General features: G+C 37.4%; 1 protein-coding gene across 1 annotated transcript; it reads left to right on the top strand.

The window, feature by feature from the left end:
• The first annotated feature begins 9,267 nt into the window (after positions 1-9,267).
• LOC129429381 (Ig lambda chain C region) lies at positions 9,268-10,901 on the top strand. The gene is made up of 3 exons (XM_073857895.1): positions 9,268-9,297; positions 9,385-9,466; positions 10,302-10,901. Exons 1-3 carry the CDS (start codon positions 9,268-9,270, stop codon positions 10,619-10,621), a joined length of 432 nt encoding a protein of 143 aa, XP_073713996.1. The 3' UTR covers positions 10,622-10,901.
• Positions 10,902-17,522: the final 6,621 nt, after the last annotated feature.

Raw genomic sequence — 17,522 nt, 5'->3', positions numbered from 1 at the left:
TCGGAACGAGTTTGCTTTTCTGAGCATTGATTTGCAGCCCTAACGACTCTAAGTGGGGAAGCAATGCTTTTATGTGACTGATCAACAGATCGCGTGATTGAGCCATAATCAGCCAGTCGTCCAGATAATTCATAATGCGCATCCCACTCGCTCTGAGGGGGGAGAGAGCTGCATCCATGCATTTCGTGAATGTACGAGGGGCTAAAGCTAGCCCGAACGGGAGAACGGAGTATTGATAGCTCGTGCCTTCGAACGCAAACCTCAGAAAACACCTGTGGCGGGGGGATATCTGAATGTGAAAGTAAGCGTCCTTCAGATCTATCGAGGCGAACCAGTCCCCAGGGCGAATTTGCGCTAGGATCTGTCTCACGGTTATCATCTTGAATGAACGTCTGCGTAGCGCGCGATTGATGGGTCTCAGATCTAGTATCGGCCGTAATCCGCCATCTTTCTTGGGTACTACAAAGTACTGGCTGTAGAAACCGCTCTCTAACTCGCTGTGAGGGACTCGTTCTATCGCTCCTATTGCGAGTAGGTTTTGTACCTCTTGTCTCAGGATTGGGGCATTTTGAGGTGCTGTTAATGACGATACCACGCCTTTGAAACGGGGCGGTCTGCGTCTGAACTGTAGAGAGTAACCGTGCTCTATTATGCTCAATATCCACTCTGACACGCCGGGGATAGCTTTCCACGCGTCTAGAAATTGGCTGAGCGGGCGAAGCGGGCGGTGCGTTAACGCATGCAACGTGTTTGCTACGTTCGCGCCGTACCTTTGCAACGTTAGAGGTGTGGGCGGAGGAACGGCGCGTAGAAACTGGTTCTCGTTTAACGGCTCGTTGGCGGTGTTTGAGTTTGATTGACAAGCACTCTGTATGTTTTGCAAACTCGCGCTGCCTTCCGGCAGGGCATCCGTCTCTGCATAAGGGCTGTGAGGAGGAAATAGCTCTTTTTGTGATGATGTTTGTATCTTTATTACATTTGCATTCACACAAACAACATTTACATAATTGAACTTGTCGCCCGCAGGAACAGAGGGGGGCAGAAGAACCCGTCGCGTTGACGCTTGCCCCTCCACGAGCGTTCTCCTCCTCTCCGCCTTCTCGTCAGGAAGAGGGCTTCCTCGCCTGAGGTTGCCCGCCACCGCGTCGAGGGCTCCGACCACGTCCGTGACGTTTCCTCGGCTGAAACTGCCAATCCCTCTGTCTCACGTCAGGCTCGGTACGAGCGGGCGCGGTGTAGCCAGCCTGAGGTTGCTTAGAAGGACGCTGCGCTGATCGCGGGGCAGAAGTAGAACGCGATCTGGCGGTCTCTTGGTAAGATGAGCGTCTGGGGAGCAGCTGGCTCATAGCTCTCGAGCGTTTCTGCGCCTCCGAAAAACGCTCAACAACGGACTCCACGGCGTCACCGAAGAGGCCGGCGGGAGTAATTGGAGCATTAAGTAATGCCTTTCGCTCGTTGTCCTTCAGCTCAGCTAGGGTAAGCCACAGGTGACGGTGAAGGACCACTAAAAATCCCATGGATTTTCCGATGGCTTGAGCGGAGAGCTTCGTGGCCATCAGCGCAAAGTCCGTGGCAGCGCGGAGGTTGCGGACCGTATCCGCATCGACGGCGCCGTCCAGCGACTGTAAAATCTTCGCCTGGAAGACCTGGAGAATGGCCATAGCGTGGAGCGCCGCCACCGCCTCCCCGGATGACGAGTAGGCTTTTTCCGCCAGATGGGCCGTCATCCGACACGGCTTCGACGGCAGTCCGCGATCAGCGCCGAGCGTTGCAGAAGCAGGACAGAGGTGCGCTGCCACGTTCTCCTCGACAGGGGGAATGCGCACGTAACCGTGGGCTTCACCCCCATCGACCTGGGAAAACATCCCCGGAGCATGGACGCGCGCCGACTGGGGCGCAGACCACGATTTAGAGACCTGATCATGAACGTCAGGGAAGAAAGGTGTCTTCCTCCTCGGAGCGGCCTGCTGGCGGCCCGATTGGAGAAACCAGGAATCCAATTTGCACTTAGCCGGCTCGTCGGGTGAGGTCCAGCTAAGATCTAACTCCTTTGCCGCCAACTCCATAATTTTGGAAAACTCTGATTGGATGTCCATGTGACTCGGACGCTCAGGCTCCGCCTCCGACCAGCTAGTCGACGCCGACAGAGACATGTTGTCGTCGTCCTCCTCCGTCACTCCAAAAGAGACGGCCACATGAGAAGTAGAAGGGGGGCGGAAAGCATCCTTCGTGAAGACGACGGGAGGTTTTGGCGGGGGAAAGCTGCAAACAGAGCTACCGCCGTCATCGTCCCGACGAGGAGCAAAGGAAGTAGATGGTGGGGGACCCGCCGGCGGCACGGAGGCGGCGGCGGGCACATCCCCGGCGAGACTTCGTGCAACGGCTCTCCTAGTCTTGAGCACTCGAATCGGGAGGTCGGCGCAGTGCTCGCATGTAGAATCCTCGAGCGCCGTCTCGGCGTGCGCCAACCCCAAACAGCCAATGCAGTGCTCATGAGAGTCCGGCTGCTCCAAAGGTCCCGCACAGAGAAGACAGGTAGTCGATTTTGTAGTCTTGATAGAAGATATCATGCTGAGTGAAGAAGAGAATACTGGCGCTCGTCGCTCTAACACCGCTTTTTATACGCTTCTAGCGGTCACGCGGTCGGCGACGATTGGCCAGTGCCCTGCAATGGCGTTGTTCAATAAGATTTCAGTGTCTGGTGAAGTGGGAGGAGTTAACCCATAGCGTCAGCGGACGCAATGTCGAGAGACCGCTCTCGAAAGGGAACCATTTGACTTACACGTCACATCAGAAAGAAGATTTGTCTACTAAATCACGTGTGTCGATGCTGGAATAGTTTAACACTTGTATCTTGTTCTGACAGCATTTGTTTAGAAGTTAAACATCATCCATGTTAGAAAATAACTGCAAGCAAGTTGTAATTTTAGGTTTCAAACAGAGATGGTGATAGAGAGGCAAAAGTGAAAGATTGCAGCAGGAGTTATTGTACCCATAATGCAACATGTTATTAAAAAACAGATAAATGCCTGTAAAACATAAATACGGAAAATTCCTTCATATTTACACAGTACTTTGTCCGTTTTTTTACGGATTTTTTTTAGAGTGTGTAACACAAAAATCTATCTTGTTCTGTTCTGTTACTTTTGAGCCATCTGTGTTACTTTCGTCCCTGCTGACAGAGTCTAAGGCCACAATGCCTTAGACATTTTGTTTCCAAAATTCACCTGGAATTCATAGTCCACACTTAAGTTACTGATCACAGCAAAAATATATCTGTCTAAAACATTATCTTTTAAAATAAAAAGTTTTTCTGAAAAATGGTACTTTCGCCCCTGCTCACCCCTCCTGTGAGTCTCTAAAGTACATTGCTGGTTACTGTGAATCTTTGTAGGATATTTTATTCACTGTGACTTTCTACAGCACATACCTTTTTACTGTGATTTTTACAGTTTTAAAACACTACTGTGATTTCACACTGAATGCACTGTAATCCACTGTGAACTTGGGTACACTTTATTTTGATAGTCCACTTTAGACATTCTACTAACTATAAATAACTTTGCAACTACATGTCAACTAACTTTCAATATTTTGCAACTATACGTCAACTAACTGTCATTAGACTATTAGTAGACTGTAAGGATTAGGGTTAGGGAAGAGGTTTGGGTTAGTGGAATAAGTTGACATGCACATGCAAAGATACTTCTAGACAGTTGAATGTCTGTTATGATATCATTGTAATCAAGTGTTAGTAGATATTAAGCAGACAGTTTACTAATTCTCTAAAGATTGGAAGTTGATAAATAGTTGATAAGTAGTTACAAAGTTACTTATAATTAGTAAAATGTCTAAAGTGGACTATCGAAATAAAGTGTTACCGTGAACTTTATTACAGTTATTTGCTGTGCATGAACACAGTTAATTACTGTAGATTTCACAAGCATTAGATTAAAATTAAATGGGTTTAAATTAAATTAAATGTAGATTTCTAGACTAAAATCTCATGGCATTTAGTTGAATAAAATTAGACTAAAACTAAATTAATTCAGATGACAAAAATATGACTAAAACTTAATTAAATTTTAGTCAAAAGACTATGACAATGCTTAATCTGTGTTTGTTCTGCCAGGTAAAATTTAGTTTGATTTCTTTTCTAAATTAGGAAGTAAAACATCATAAATAAACTTTCTTGGTTTTCACTGACCTACAATGTCTCTTTGTGTTGAGGACTAGTGCATCTTTGAGCCAACATTCAGTACGAGTAAAAATACTTAAGTACTTTTAAATTGGGTTACTTTAATACTTTTACTCAAGTCATATTTAAATTGGTGACTTGTAACTTGTAGTGGAGTAATTTTTATAGTAAGGTATCTGTACTTTTACTCAAGTATGGCTTTCAGCTACTCTTTACACCTCTGCCGTTCATAGAGAAAGAGAAACGTTTTCTATCTGTACACATTTCCTTGCAAGTACAATTTTGCCTGTATTATTGGTGTCCCCTTCAAAAATTGTTCTTGAAAAATTTTATGTTATATTGCCCCCCCCCAACATTTAGATGAAATTTTCGCCCCTGAGAGAAGGTTAAGAAAAGAGTTACCTACTGTTATAAAATAATGTAAAAAAGAATTTTGCAGTAGTATTTTATTTATTATTTTTTTCATTTTATATATATTTTATATATTATATTTTAATAAAAAGTGTTTAAAAAAGTGTAAACAAATTGTAAAAAAAGTTTATAGTAATAAACAACCTGCAGTTTAATGTTTGCATTTTTCCTTTACTGTACACAGCAAAATCCCCGGTGTTAAATAAACACTGTGGGTGTATATATAATCCACTCCCAGATGGGTGTGTATAAAGACTGGTGTTAAAATTTAACACTGAAGCAGTGTTGAAGTTAATGAGATAATAAAGTGATGATTAAGACATTAATGGTGAACACCTGCTGGTCATTCTGTGTCAAATTAACTAAATTTTCCTGGATTTGTTTTTGGAGAAAGTAATACTAAAATTATGAAGAAAGACAAAATGCAATAGATGAATTAAGGAGAAATCCCCAGTATTAAATAAACATTGTTGGGTGTATGAATCCAAAAGCTGCAATCTTGCACGTTTGCCTTTCTATCATCATCTCTGTTAAAAAAACTAAAATTATAACTTGCAGCGTTATTTTCTAAACCGGGATGATAAGTTTAATTTCTAAACAGCTGTCAGAACAAAATACAAGCATCCACACACATGACTTAGTAGACAAATCTTCTTTCTGACGTGATGTAATCACAGAATGTATCACATTAAATCTTAAAGGGGACATATTATGAGATTTTTTTAAAGATGTAAACTAAGTCTAAAATAGGTCTGGGGCCCGTACCATGAAAAGGGTTTAACAAACTCAGAGTTACAGGATTAGTTTCAGGTTGACAAAACCAAGCCAATGTGCAGGCCTTGTTGGTAAAAGCTATTTTCATGGTACCCAAAACCCAGAATTTGCATAAACTAATCCTAAACAAAGCTGGCTAACCAACTAAACCAGCTTCATGGTATAGGCCCCTGAGCAAAAGTGTGCTGTTTTGGGTGTGTCATTTAAAATGCAAATGAGCGGATGAAGTGCAACCACTGATCACAATGATGGTGGTTTGTTGTAATTGAAACTCAATTGTGCTGTCAAGTACTTTTTCCTTTCTCTCTTTCTCTCTGCACTATGGCTGTGCTGTGGTTGGATAGTGCAGATAAAGGGGCGGTATTACCTTATTCTGACATCACAATAAGGGCCAAATTACAATGACCTATTTTTTCACATGCTTGCAGAAAATGGTTTACCAAAACTAAGTTATTGGGTTGATCTTTTTAACATTTTCTAGGTTGATAGAAGCACTGGGGACACAATTATAGCACTTAAACATGGAAAAAGTCAGATTTTCATAATATGTCCCCTTTAAGTTTGTGTTTGTTATGGGTTCATTTGAAGTCACCATTATTGTGATTAACGTTTCCTTTAGTTAGGCATTCTTCCTTTAACCTTAACTAAACTAATTTTTCTCTTTAAGCAATTGTAACATTGTTTTATTAAGACTGTTAGTTTATTGCTTGATGTAGAGGGGAAACTTTTCATAACATCTGAGATTTGTTATTTATTTTATTCTTTACCAATCATTAAATTCTTTACCAATCATTAAAACATGTAATCATAAATAAATGACAAAGACAACAATGCAAATACAAACATGCTCTATGAAAGACACTGTTCTGTAAGACTGCTGTAATGCTTTAGTTTTTTTTTTTTTTTTTTTTGCTTAAGAGAGGCATCATAACTTCTGATACAAATCTCAACAAGGGTGACAGTAAATGGTAAGAAATATGCACAATTTTGTCATGTCACAATGCATGATGGGAGTTATGAATGAGTTTTATACAATCCTGGTACCCAGCATGCATTGCGGCATGAAGCTTTGTTGTTGATTGTCACCATGATTGTGTTTTATAGGCTGATTGTTGATGTCTCAGTGTGTCTGACTGAAAGCACAGATTAGATTTCGGTGAAAAATATTAACTCTTAAGGCTATAAGGATTTCATGGGGTGGACCAAATATAAAATTATACACTTATATTCAGTGATTATTTGTTTGTATGAGATCATTGAATCACAGCACTAATGTTTTCATAATAATTAACACTGTAACAGTTCTAGACTTCATTTCTCTCATCTTTCTCTGCTCTAACAGAAGTGTTTAATTAACACACTGCCACAATGAGCAGAAAAAACTAACAATAAACTTTAGGACCCAAGTACCCAACTAAAGGAAACACTAATCGGAGCAATGGTGACTAACTTTATTAACCAGATTTACAGCAGTTGTATCGAAGTTATCCATGTAACTCTGCAAGCAAGTTATAATTTTAGTTTTCAAACAGAGATGATGATAGTGTTTATTTAAAGGCTCTCTAAGCGAATAATGTGCGACGTCACTTCCTGTTGATGTTTAAACTGTTATCAAACAAACGAAGCGTAGCTAATGCCTCCCCCTCCCTCTCCCGTCCGTGCTTTCATGAACGCGCCCAACCCCCACCCCCAAATCCTTCTTGTCGTTTATTGGCTGGAACACTTTGAGCTGACTGAGCTGTCTACAGAGATCGCGTTTTTTTACAGTTTGATCAGCGGACAGGCAGCAAGCAGATAGTGAGGAGATGTTTGCTGTATGTAACAAAAAATGTTTTATGGTCTAAAACGCGTCAATTCGCTTAGAGCACCTTTAACTGTGGGGATTTCATCTATTACATTTAAATATTTTGTCTTTCTGCATTATTTTAGTATTACTTTATCCAGAAAAAGAGTCATCAAAATAAAAAAATTAAAGACAGGGATAATTCTAAAATTAAGGTTGATTTGACACAGAATGACCAGCAGGTGTTCACCATTAATGTCTTAATCATCACTTCATTATCCCATTAACTTTAACACTGCTTCAGTGTTAAATTTTAACACCAGTCTTTATACACACCCATCTGGGAGTGGATTATATATACACCCACAGTGTTTATTTAACACCGGGGATTTTGCTGTGTACTGAAAATGAACCGAACCGTGGCTTCAAAACCGGGTACGCACCGAACTGTGATTTTTGCGTACCATTACACCCCTAGTGAGGAGGTTTTTGTCATGATGTGAATCACTGTGATACCCACTCCTTAGCAGAGCTGTCATATGTCTGACAGTAATACACAGCTGAATCTCTCACATCTACATTATTGATGATCAAACTATAATCTGATTTAGATGAATGTGTTGATGTAAATTTAGGAGCAGAGAAACCAGATCCATAGGTAGGAGAACTGTTTGGATGATAAAAATATAAGACAAAGTGTGGCACAGCTCCAGTTGTCTGTTTATACCATCAAGCAGCACTATCAGTAACAGTGTCCAGATTACAGTCCAGTGTTTCCGTCTGTCCTTTATTTACTGTAAGAACTGCAGGATTCTGGGTCACTACAATGACACCACCGACACCTGAAAACACAAACACAGTTAAAGACTTTAGTTACAATGACCTGAAACACATGCAATAATCTCAACAAGAGGAGGTTCATACTAATCCAAGCAGTGAAGAGAAGGAAGAGTTTAATGAGCATGTTTGTAGATGACCGGTCTGTTCTCATGATGAGAGATCAGTGAGAGATTATACACTAGATTCAGTTTGTGGGAGGAGCATTTGATATTTTACATAACATTTATTTGAAGATTGATGTTTGCAGGCAAACTGATGAAACTCTTTTGCTCTCTAGCAGGAAGTGAAGCTGATTGGCTGAATTTAAATGAACTTCATTCTTTCGGAGTTTCTCTTCCTCAAAATCTCTATATGAGAATCAAATTGTCTTCATGTCTTCACTAAACTCAAACAGCTTCACAGACACAGACAAGATGTTGATAATATTCATCAATCTCTTCACTCTTCTCTCATGTAAGTTACACATTTCACTCTTAACATATTGATGTCATGGACATGAAATGAAGGATTTTCTCATTTGTTATTTCAGGTGTCAGTTCAGCTAAAGTTGTCACACAAAAACCCTCAATACTGACAGAAGAAAAAGGAAAATCTGTGACTATGGACTGTAATGTAGCAGTGGATTATGACTATGTTTCTTGGTATAAACAGCTTCCAAATGCAGCTCCTCAGTTTGTGTTGACATACTATCGTACTGCTAGCTCTCCTACATATGGTGCCAGTTTTTCATCCAGCCGTTTCACATCTAAAGCTCAGTCAAAGATTGACTATCAGCTGATCATCAATAATGTAGATGTGAGAGATTCAGCTGTGTATTACTGTCAGACATGGGACAGTAATGAGGTCGTATCACAGTGATTCACATCATGACAAAAACCTCCTCACTGTTCACAGTCACTTCTGAGAGCTGACTGACATTATTATTACTGTTAAAAACACATGAATAAAATATTATTTAGAAAGTATCAGTATAATTTAAAACAGTTTTTTGTTTTATATACTTTTATTAAATATTACAGATGATTATTTAACAATATGGTAACAATTATTGGAAATATGTGAAGGTTGACTGGAAAAATAATGAAACACAAATTAAATCATAATAATATAAAAAGTCAAATCATGACTTCAAATCCAAATCACTGTTTCTTTACAGCGTTACTCTTTATTTATAATAAACTCACTGAAGAAGTTTACTGATGTGACTCTGGATTATAAATAATGTCAACTTCAGCACAACATCAGTTTGTGTTGAGATTTAATGATTATAAAACAAGTGTTTAAATCACAAGTATGTTAAAATAATATAAAATAACTAAAGGAAAGAGAGATGAGTTGAAGATGAGTGACTGTTTCACTTCTGTTTGTATCACATCAGAGACCCATCAGTTTTTGTACGACTGAAGATCTGAAATCTATCACTGTGGTATTCGGACAAGGAACAAAACTCATTGTGACCGGTAAGTCATCTTTCTACATACTAAGCTGTTTTTATATGTATTTAAATAAATGAAGAGACATTTTCATAAAATAAAATAAAAGTGATTTGTATCTGTTTTTGGTGTAATACATTTTTGGAGAAACATTTTACTGCTTAATCAGAAAGCCTTCATGTGCATTTTTACCTGGACTTATGCTTTATAAATCCAGTATTTATTTATTTTTGTAACTTAAAGGATGTTTTTAACACCACACAAATTGATCTGCTCCACATTTTAGAACACTGTAAAAATTGACAGCATTTTTGTCAAATCAACACATACTTTTATGTTAATTTAACCTAAATTTCAACTTGAATTTATAAATTATGTCAACTTTTAAGCCCAAACTTGTATCTTGAATTGACCAAGTTGTTTTAACTTCATGCTGCATTTTTTTTTCAATGCAGTGTTCAATGATAGTTAAAGTTTTGTTCAATTTAATCACCTGTTAAAGATTAATGTTAATAACAAAAATGATGATTGCATAAATGTTTACAGTTGTTCCAGTTCTTTAGAAATAAACCTTTACAAAACCAATTAACCTGTTTAAATAATTCAAGTAATAGATGAATAATACATTTGGATTGAGATGGATTTACTTAAAATGACACTTTTTAATTAAATAGATTTTGAGGCTTTCAAATGCAGTTATTAAATATTGTTTACAGAACATATCAGTAAATTAACCAATAAAACTTTAATCTTGAGAGACTTTAATGTTGTGAAATGTAAAATGTAAAAAGGTTTAACACTCATTATTTAGTGATAAAGTGCATTTATTTCTTGATCTTTCTTCATGAATTGTGTTGTGTAGATTCAGATGTTTCTCCTCCTGTTGTGAAGATTTTGCCTCCATCCAGTGAAGATGTGAGCTCCAGTAAAGTGACTCTGGTGTGTTTGATCAATGACATGTCTGTGGGATTTGCTGATGTGAGTTGGTTTGTGAATGGAAACTCAGTTACTGATGGCGTCTTCACCGGATCTGCTGAACAGCAGCCGAATGAGAAATTCAAGTTGAGCAGTTATTTAACCATTGAGAGATCAGAGTGGGAGAAAGACAAAGATCTCACATGTAAAGTGACTGCTGCTGGAAAGATCACAAACACAAAGATCAAGAAATCTGAATGCAATTAATAAATGCAAAGATTTGTTTTTGTTTGTTTTCATAAAATCATTTATTAATATTTCCTGCAATAAATAATGATTATAGAAACAATTGAATGTTTAAGTATGACATTTAATTTCTGCAAACATTTCAGCTTTTGATTTTATTGTAATTTTTATTTCAATTCTTAATAAATTTGAATAAACTTCATGATAATCAAACAAACTGTTATTTTAATCTTATTGATTTTGGGGGAAACTGATAAAATTGAGAAATATGAATTAGTTAATGATTTAAGCCTAAAAGAAAGAAATGAATAAACCATTTTCAGTGTGAATATACAGAAATCTTTATCATTAATATATTGCTTATCTGTTTCCTGCATTTTTAAATGAATGACGAAGAGAAGAGTAAAATGCAGTTAACAGAACTGAATTTCAAATGAAGTCTCATGAACAGAAAATAAACTAGAAAGAGTTCATAAAAGATTTTTAATTATTGAATTATTCAAAAGAAGTTAAGTTACAATGAAAACATCATGAAAAAGCTTTGAGTGTAAATATCTTGAATATTATTGAGAATAAAGATGAATAAAGTCATTAAAGTTCACCAGGCAGTGTTGAAGTTTCTCTTCTTGCAGATTCAGTGAAGTGTGGAGATTTTTGAAGAAGTTTTGCTCTGACACACAGGAAACACCTGCTGTTATAACACTCATTTATTTTAATATGTAAATACTTTATATCATCTACACAGCAAAATCCCCGGTGTTAAATAAACACTGTGGGTGTATACATAATCCACTCCCAGATGGGTGTGTATAAAGACTGGTGTTAAAATTTAACACTGAAGCAGTGTTAAAGTTAATGAGATAATGAAGTGATGACCAAGACACCAATGGTGAACACCCGCCGGCCATTCTGTGTCAAATCAACCTTAATTTTAGAATTTTCCCTGTCTTTAATTTTTTTTATTTTGATGACTCTTTTTCTGGATAAAGTAATACTAAAATAATGAAAGACAAAATATTAAAATGTAATAGATGAAATCCCCATAGTTAAATAAACACTATCATCATCTCTGTTTGAAAACTAAAATTACAACTGCTGTAAATCTGGTTAATAAAGTTAGTCACCATTGCTCCGATTAGTGTTTCCTTTAGTTGGGTACTTGGGTCTTAAAGTTTATTGTTAGTTTTTATCTGCTCATTGTGGCAGTGTGTTTATTAAACACTTCTGTTAGAGAGAAAGATGAGATAAATGAAGTCTAGAACTGTTACAATGTTAATTATTATGAAAACATTAGTGTTGTGATTCAATGATCTCATACAAAAAAAATAATCACTGTATGTAAGTGTATAATTTTATATTCGGTCCACCCAATAAATCCATATAGCCTTAAGAGTTAATATTTTTCACCGAAATCTAATCTGTGATATCAGTCAGACACACTGAGACATCAACAATCAGCCTATAAAACACAATCATGGTGACAATCAACAACAAAGCTTCATGCCGCAATGCATGCTGGGTACAAGGATTGTATAAAACCCATTCATAACTCCCATCATGCTTTGGGCCATGACAAAATTGGGCAAATTTCTTACAATTTACTGTCACTCTTGTTTATTTTTGTATCCTAAGTTATGTTTTGTCTCTTAAGCAAAAAAAAAAAAAAAAAAAAAAAAAACTAAAGCATTACAGCAGTCTTACAGAACAGTGTCTTTCATAGAGCATTTTTGATGTTTGTATTTGCATTGCTGTCTTTATCATTCATTTATGATTAAATGTTTTAATGATTGATAGAGTATAATATAAATAATCAACATCAGATGCTATGAAAAGTTTTCCCTCTACATCAAGCAATGAACAAACAGTCTTATAAAACAATGTTACAATTGCTAAAAGAGAAAAATTAGTTTAGTGAAGGTTAAAGGAAGAATGCCTAACTAAAGGAAACGTTAATCACAATAATGGTGACTTCAAATGAACCCATAACAAACACAAACTTAAGATTTAATGTGATACATTCTGTGATTACATCATGTCAGAAAGAAGATTTGTCTACTAAATCATGTGTGTGGATGCTTTTATTTTGTTCTGACAGCTCTTTAGAAGTTAAACTTATCATCCCGGTTTAGAAAATAACGCTGCAAGTTGTAATTTTAGTTTTTTTTTTTTTTTAAATGATGATGATAGAGAGGCAAACGTGAAAGATTGCAGCTTTTGGAGTCATACACCCAACAATGTTCATTTAATACTGGGGATTTCGCTGTATTCATCTATTGCATTTTGTCTTTCTTCATAATTTTAGTATTACTTTCTCCAAAAAAAAAAAATCCAGGAAAATTTAGTTAATTTGACACAGAATGACCAGCAGGTGTTCACCATTAATGTCTTAATCATCACTTCATTATCTCATTAACTTCAACACTGCTTCAGTGTTAAATTTTAACACCAGTCTTTATACACACCCATCTGGGAGTGGATTATATATACACCCACAGTGTTTATTTAACACCGGGGATTTTGCTGTGTATTATCTTTATTATCACTTGATGTTTATCCAACCAGTGAAGATCATTCCGATAAACTTTATTGTTGTGTATGATGTTGTCTTTCCATTATATTCAAATACAGAATTATAGAATCTAAAGATTTTCATGATCTTAATAAAAGTTAAGATTGATTAATTCATAGCGTATAGTGGATGCAGCTGTATTTTGCATTTATATATTCTGATCATATATCTATTTTGGTGTTTGTAATTAACAATCATTGTGCATAATTAAATAAATGAAATATAACCTGACTAAAATCTGTAGTAAACTCAAATGACACACAAGATGTTATGTAAAGATCTCAAGAGACAGTTATGATCCTCACACACTTCAGTCTGTTAGATTCATCTGTTCACTACACATGTATACACTTAGATGTAAATTGTGAAGTCTCTCACTCAAGATGAAAACAAACCGACTCAAAGCCACCCAGCTAAAGCTTCACATGACAAACATCTAAACAACATTAAGATTTCCAGACCTCTAGCCAACAAGAAGCAAAGGGGTGGGCAGCAGGGTGGGACAGGACAGGGTCATCCCAAATACTCACAGCAACAGGGTGAGTAAGTTCAAGGGTGAGGACATGAGTGACAGCTCCTAAGTAAAGTCTATAATCCAGCGCTCCTCAGCTTGTGTGTGGACAGACCAGCAGGTATTTGCTCAATGATTGAAGGTTTCTGGTTCTGGGACAGATATTGTGGCTGATTCAGGCTGTGGGACAGACACTGTAGGAGCCTTCTGGTCTCTGTTTATTTAATCGTCTGGTTAACTTTAGTGTCCACTGGCCCAAGACAATACGAAACACCGATTTGTGGCAAATGACTTACCGGTGTCCCATTGAAGGGGAGATTGTGAGATGGAGATGGGCCTGTTTAAACCGATAGATAACATCACCAAACAAGCACTCACCTGGAATCCTCAAGGGAAAAGGAAACGAGGAAGGCCAAGAAACACCTGGCGCTGTGACCTTGAAGCAGACATCAAAGTGACTGGCCTGTCCTGGGGCGAACTGGTCAGATTAGCACAGAATCGAAAGAGCTGGAGGGAAGTAATCAATGGCCTATGTACGAGAAGGTGCAATTGTCTTAAGTAAGTAACTTTAGTGGCTAAACTGAACTCTGGACAAATACATCGTTAAAACAAATAAAAAAAACTTTGATTTGAACTAAGGCCATCTACTTGTTGGGAGACATTTATGAGAAGAGCACAGCAAGCGGAGTGAGAGAGACTTTGAATTGCAATATTTAAATGTCTTCCTAAAGTAAATGTGATGTTTCCTGACAATATTCTTTAAAATACCAAAGGGGGATGTGAATGATGTAGTTTCATTTAAAATTGTTGTTTTATTTCACTGTTTGCAATGTGTTCATCTTAGGTCACACCATACAGTATAGGCCAGTATTATAGGATGCTTTACAAAATATTACGTGATTTGTAATATATGTGAATGTTTTTACAACTGAGAGTGTGGATGGTTGTCTGAGAGCTCATCTTATTGTAAGTGATATATTATTTTCTTACTTTTAGTTAAATTAAGTGGGTAATATAAGGATCTACTTACGTTATTTTGTCTCTCTTTGTATATTATTCCCACTGCCGTATTTTTTGCTGTAACATCACATCAGTGAAATAAGAGATTTGAGTTTGCCGTGTTTTATCAAAATCATTGCACTGTGAGTGATATTTTGTGTTTCATTTTTTTGTTTTTGCTTCTTGTGCTCTGTTTTTATTTGAAACCAATAAAACTTTGTGTCAATACAGTGGAAACAAACTAAATGAACCAAAAGCTTTTTTTATATCAACAAGCCACCTCCCTGCTCAGTACATTCATCCAGTCTACAAAAGCCCCACGTGAAATCCCTGGAAATCTGCTGCTACCCCTTTCAACATCATCCACGCTTGCCGATCCAGACCAACACAACCAGAATCCATTCCTATGAAGGAAATCTTGACCGCACTCAGTATCTACTAGCCTGGAGAAAGACAATGTTTTTAAAAAGACAATTTAACTACAAAACTGACTCAAAATGGATCAGATGTTTATCAGACGTACTGGTTTTATTTAGTTTTTATGGCTTGGCTTTTATCACACCCTTCTGGTTTTGCACGCTGCAGTTACTCCTAAGGGCCATTCACACATACAGCGATATGCATTGACACAAGTTGTTGCAGTTGTACTCATTAAGGTGGTTGTTATCCAATAGAGATGAGCCTTTGGATCACGTGTGCCTTGCCAACCAATCATATGATGGCCCTGATGTCTACCGACCTGACTCAACTATTACCAGATACCACAGATTTAGTTAGGTACTAAGCCGGCGGACTGTCGGGTCGGCTCACTTTGGCTGTGTCTCCAGAGATGCCCTGACACACCAAGCTGACGGTTGACCAAGTAGTATGTGAATTTAGTTGGTATTCATTACTCAAAATGGGAAACCAGAAGAGCTAGTGAGTGAGCTTATAAAAAATACATAAACAAAGCGACGCTCATAACAGATGGATTTGTCATGACTGTAATGTCTGGTAAGTTGCAAGTTGTCGTTGTCAGCCGTTGTCAGCCCACAGATGAGATATGCAAAAATAAAAATGAGATCCCTCATCCCTTTCATTTTTCTTCTTGTGCACTGATTGGCTAAGTCGAACAGCCAATCAGAATAATCGGACCCCTATAACCACACCAATAAAACTATGTCAGACAGCTGACCATTGGCTTGGTGTGTACTTAGCTTTACCTGGCCACAGTGACCATCAGCAATGCGTTGTAGGTGTGTCCAGTGATGCAACAAAGTTGAGAAAAGTTGAACTTTATGCAAATGAGCGGCGACACAGCGTAGCGACTACCAGTAGGATTGAAGACACTGGATGTGATTCGTCTTCTGTGAGACACGGTAGTTAAGAACGTTAAAACAACGACCTGGACAATGACCCGTCTATTAATCGCTGTATGTGTGAACACCCACTATTACAAGGCATTACAGAAAGATGCAGGACTAAATAAAATGTTTAAAGGTTCAGAATGAAATATTTAATCCTATTCCCATAGAAATGATCTCACATAAACACACCTCATTCTTACAGTATTCTTATAGTTATTTGGAGAAGATGAAACACTTCATAGCATAGAAATCATGAGCATCTTAAATCCAGATCATCTGTGTTTTGAGGATTAGTCTAATGGTCTCCATTCATTTATTAGTCTGGTGATCTGATGACTTCTTGAAATGCTCTCCTTTCATTTTCTTGGGACGGCTGATGAACTGAAATCTGAGGAGATGAGACAAACACATACAGATCATGGATCTACTCTCAGCAGTACTGTGTGTCACATAAAAGGGAAGAAGATTTTGGGGCCAATAATTTAAAGAGCAAAATCTAATGTATGATTTAATAAAATGGGCATTGACTGTTGAATGAATAAACTTCTGTTAAGTGAATGTATTTACTGTGACATTCATGAATGAATCAACGTCACAAACTAACAGAATGTAAGAATGTTGCACATGACGTGATGCTCTTCAAATACAAGGATAAAGATACAAAACTAACATGTCTGATTTTATTGTTGCTCTCAGAGTGCCTATTTTTCCTTATACTGTATAATATCACACACATTATATTGAATTAAAGTTTAAATATTCTTATGCATTTTTTAAAAGAAAATGCTGACAAAACATTTTCCATCACATCTGTGCTCGCAATTCCGCATCTTGTACACGTACATACAGTGTGAACATATGCACATCTCTCTCAAGAACTCAGAAACGAAGCAGTAAAGATAATCAATGTGGAAACAATCTTCATTTTCAATTACTGCTAATTCAAAGACAACAATCCTTTCAAATTGAGCAAGACTTGCTGATTAGACAGCATGATTAGTTTACAGGTGAGCCTTAGGCTGGCCACAATAAAAGGCCTCTAAAATATACAGTTTTATCACAAAGCACAATGCCACAGATGTCGCAAGTTTTGAGGAAGCGTGCAATTGACATGCTGACTGGAGGAATGTCCACCAGAGCTGTTGCCCGTGAATTGGAAGAGTGTAGTTTTTATATTTTACACCTGCTTTGCAAAAAGAATGACGTAGTGAACAGTGATTTTGAGAAATGTCACTGACCCACAGGTGGGCCCTATTTGTTATTACATATCTTTGACACTAATGTCCTATTCTAAACATAAAAAATCATGACAAACTATATAACATTGGAAAACTCTAAAAATTGAGTCTTCATATTTAAAAGCCATTTGATAATAGCAATTGTGTAGTGACAGTCATTTTGTTAAATGTCACTGACCCCCTACACAGAAAAGCATATTAATTATAATGATATATTATAACAGTAATATACCATTATAAAGCTTCAAAAATCTTGACA

Source organism: Misgurnus anguillicaudatus, chromosome 19, assembly GCF_027580225.2.
Source record: "Misgurnus anguillicaudatus chromosome 19, ASM2758022v2, whole genome shotgun sequence".
Lineage (NCBI taxonomy): Eukaryota > Metazoa > Chordata > Actinopteri > Cypriniformes > Cobitidae > Misgurnus > Misgurnus anguillicaudatus.
The sequence above is the reverse complement of the archived record's forward strand: the minus strand, read 5'-3'. Positions and strand labels throughout refer to the sequence as shown.

Bases quoted from the DNA above. Each gene is read 5' to 3' on its own strand.
- LOC129429381 (XM_073857895.1), top strand. From the start codon at position 9,268: ATGATTATAAAACAAGTGTTTAAATCACAA. The intron at 9,298-9,384 runs GTATGTTAAAAT...GTATCACATCAG, and splicing joins AACAAGTGTTTAAATCACAA to AGACCCATCAGTTTTTGTAC. The intron at 9,467-10,301 runs GTAAGTCATCTT...TGTGTTGTGTAG, and splicing joins AACAAAACTCATTGTGACCG to ATTCAGATGTTTCTCCTCCT.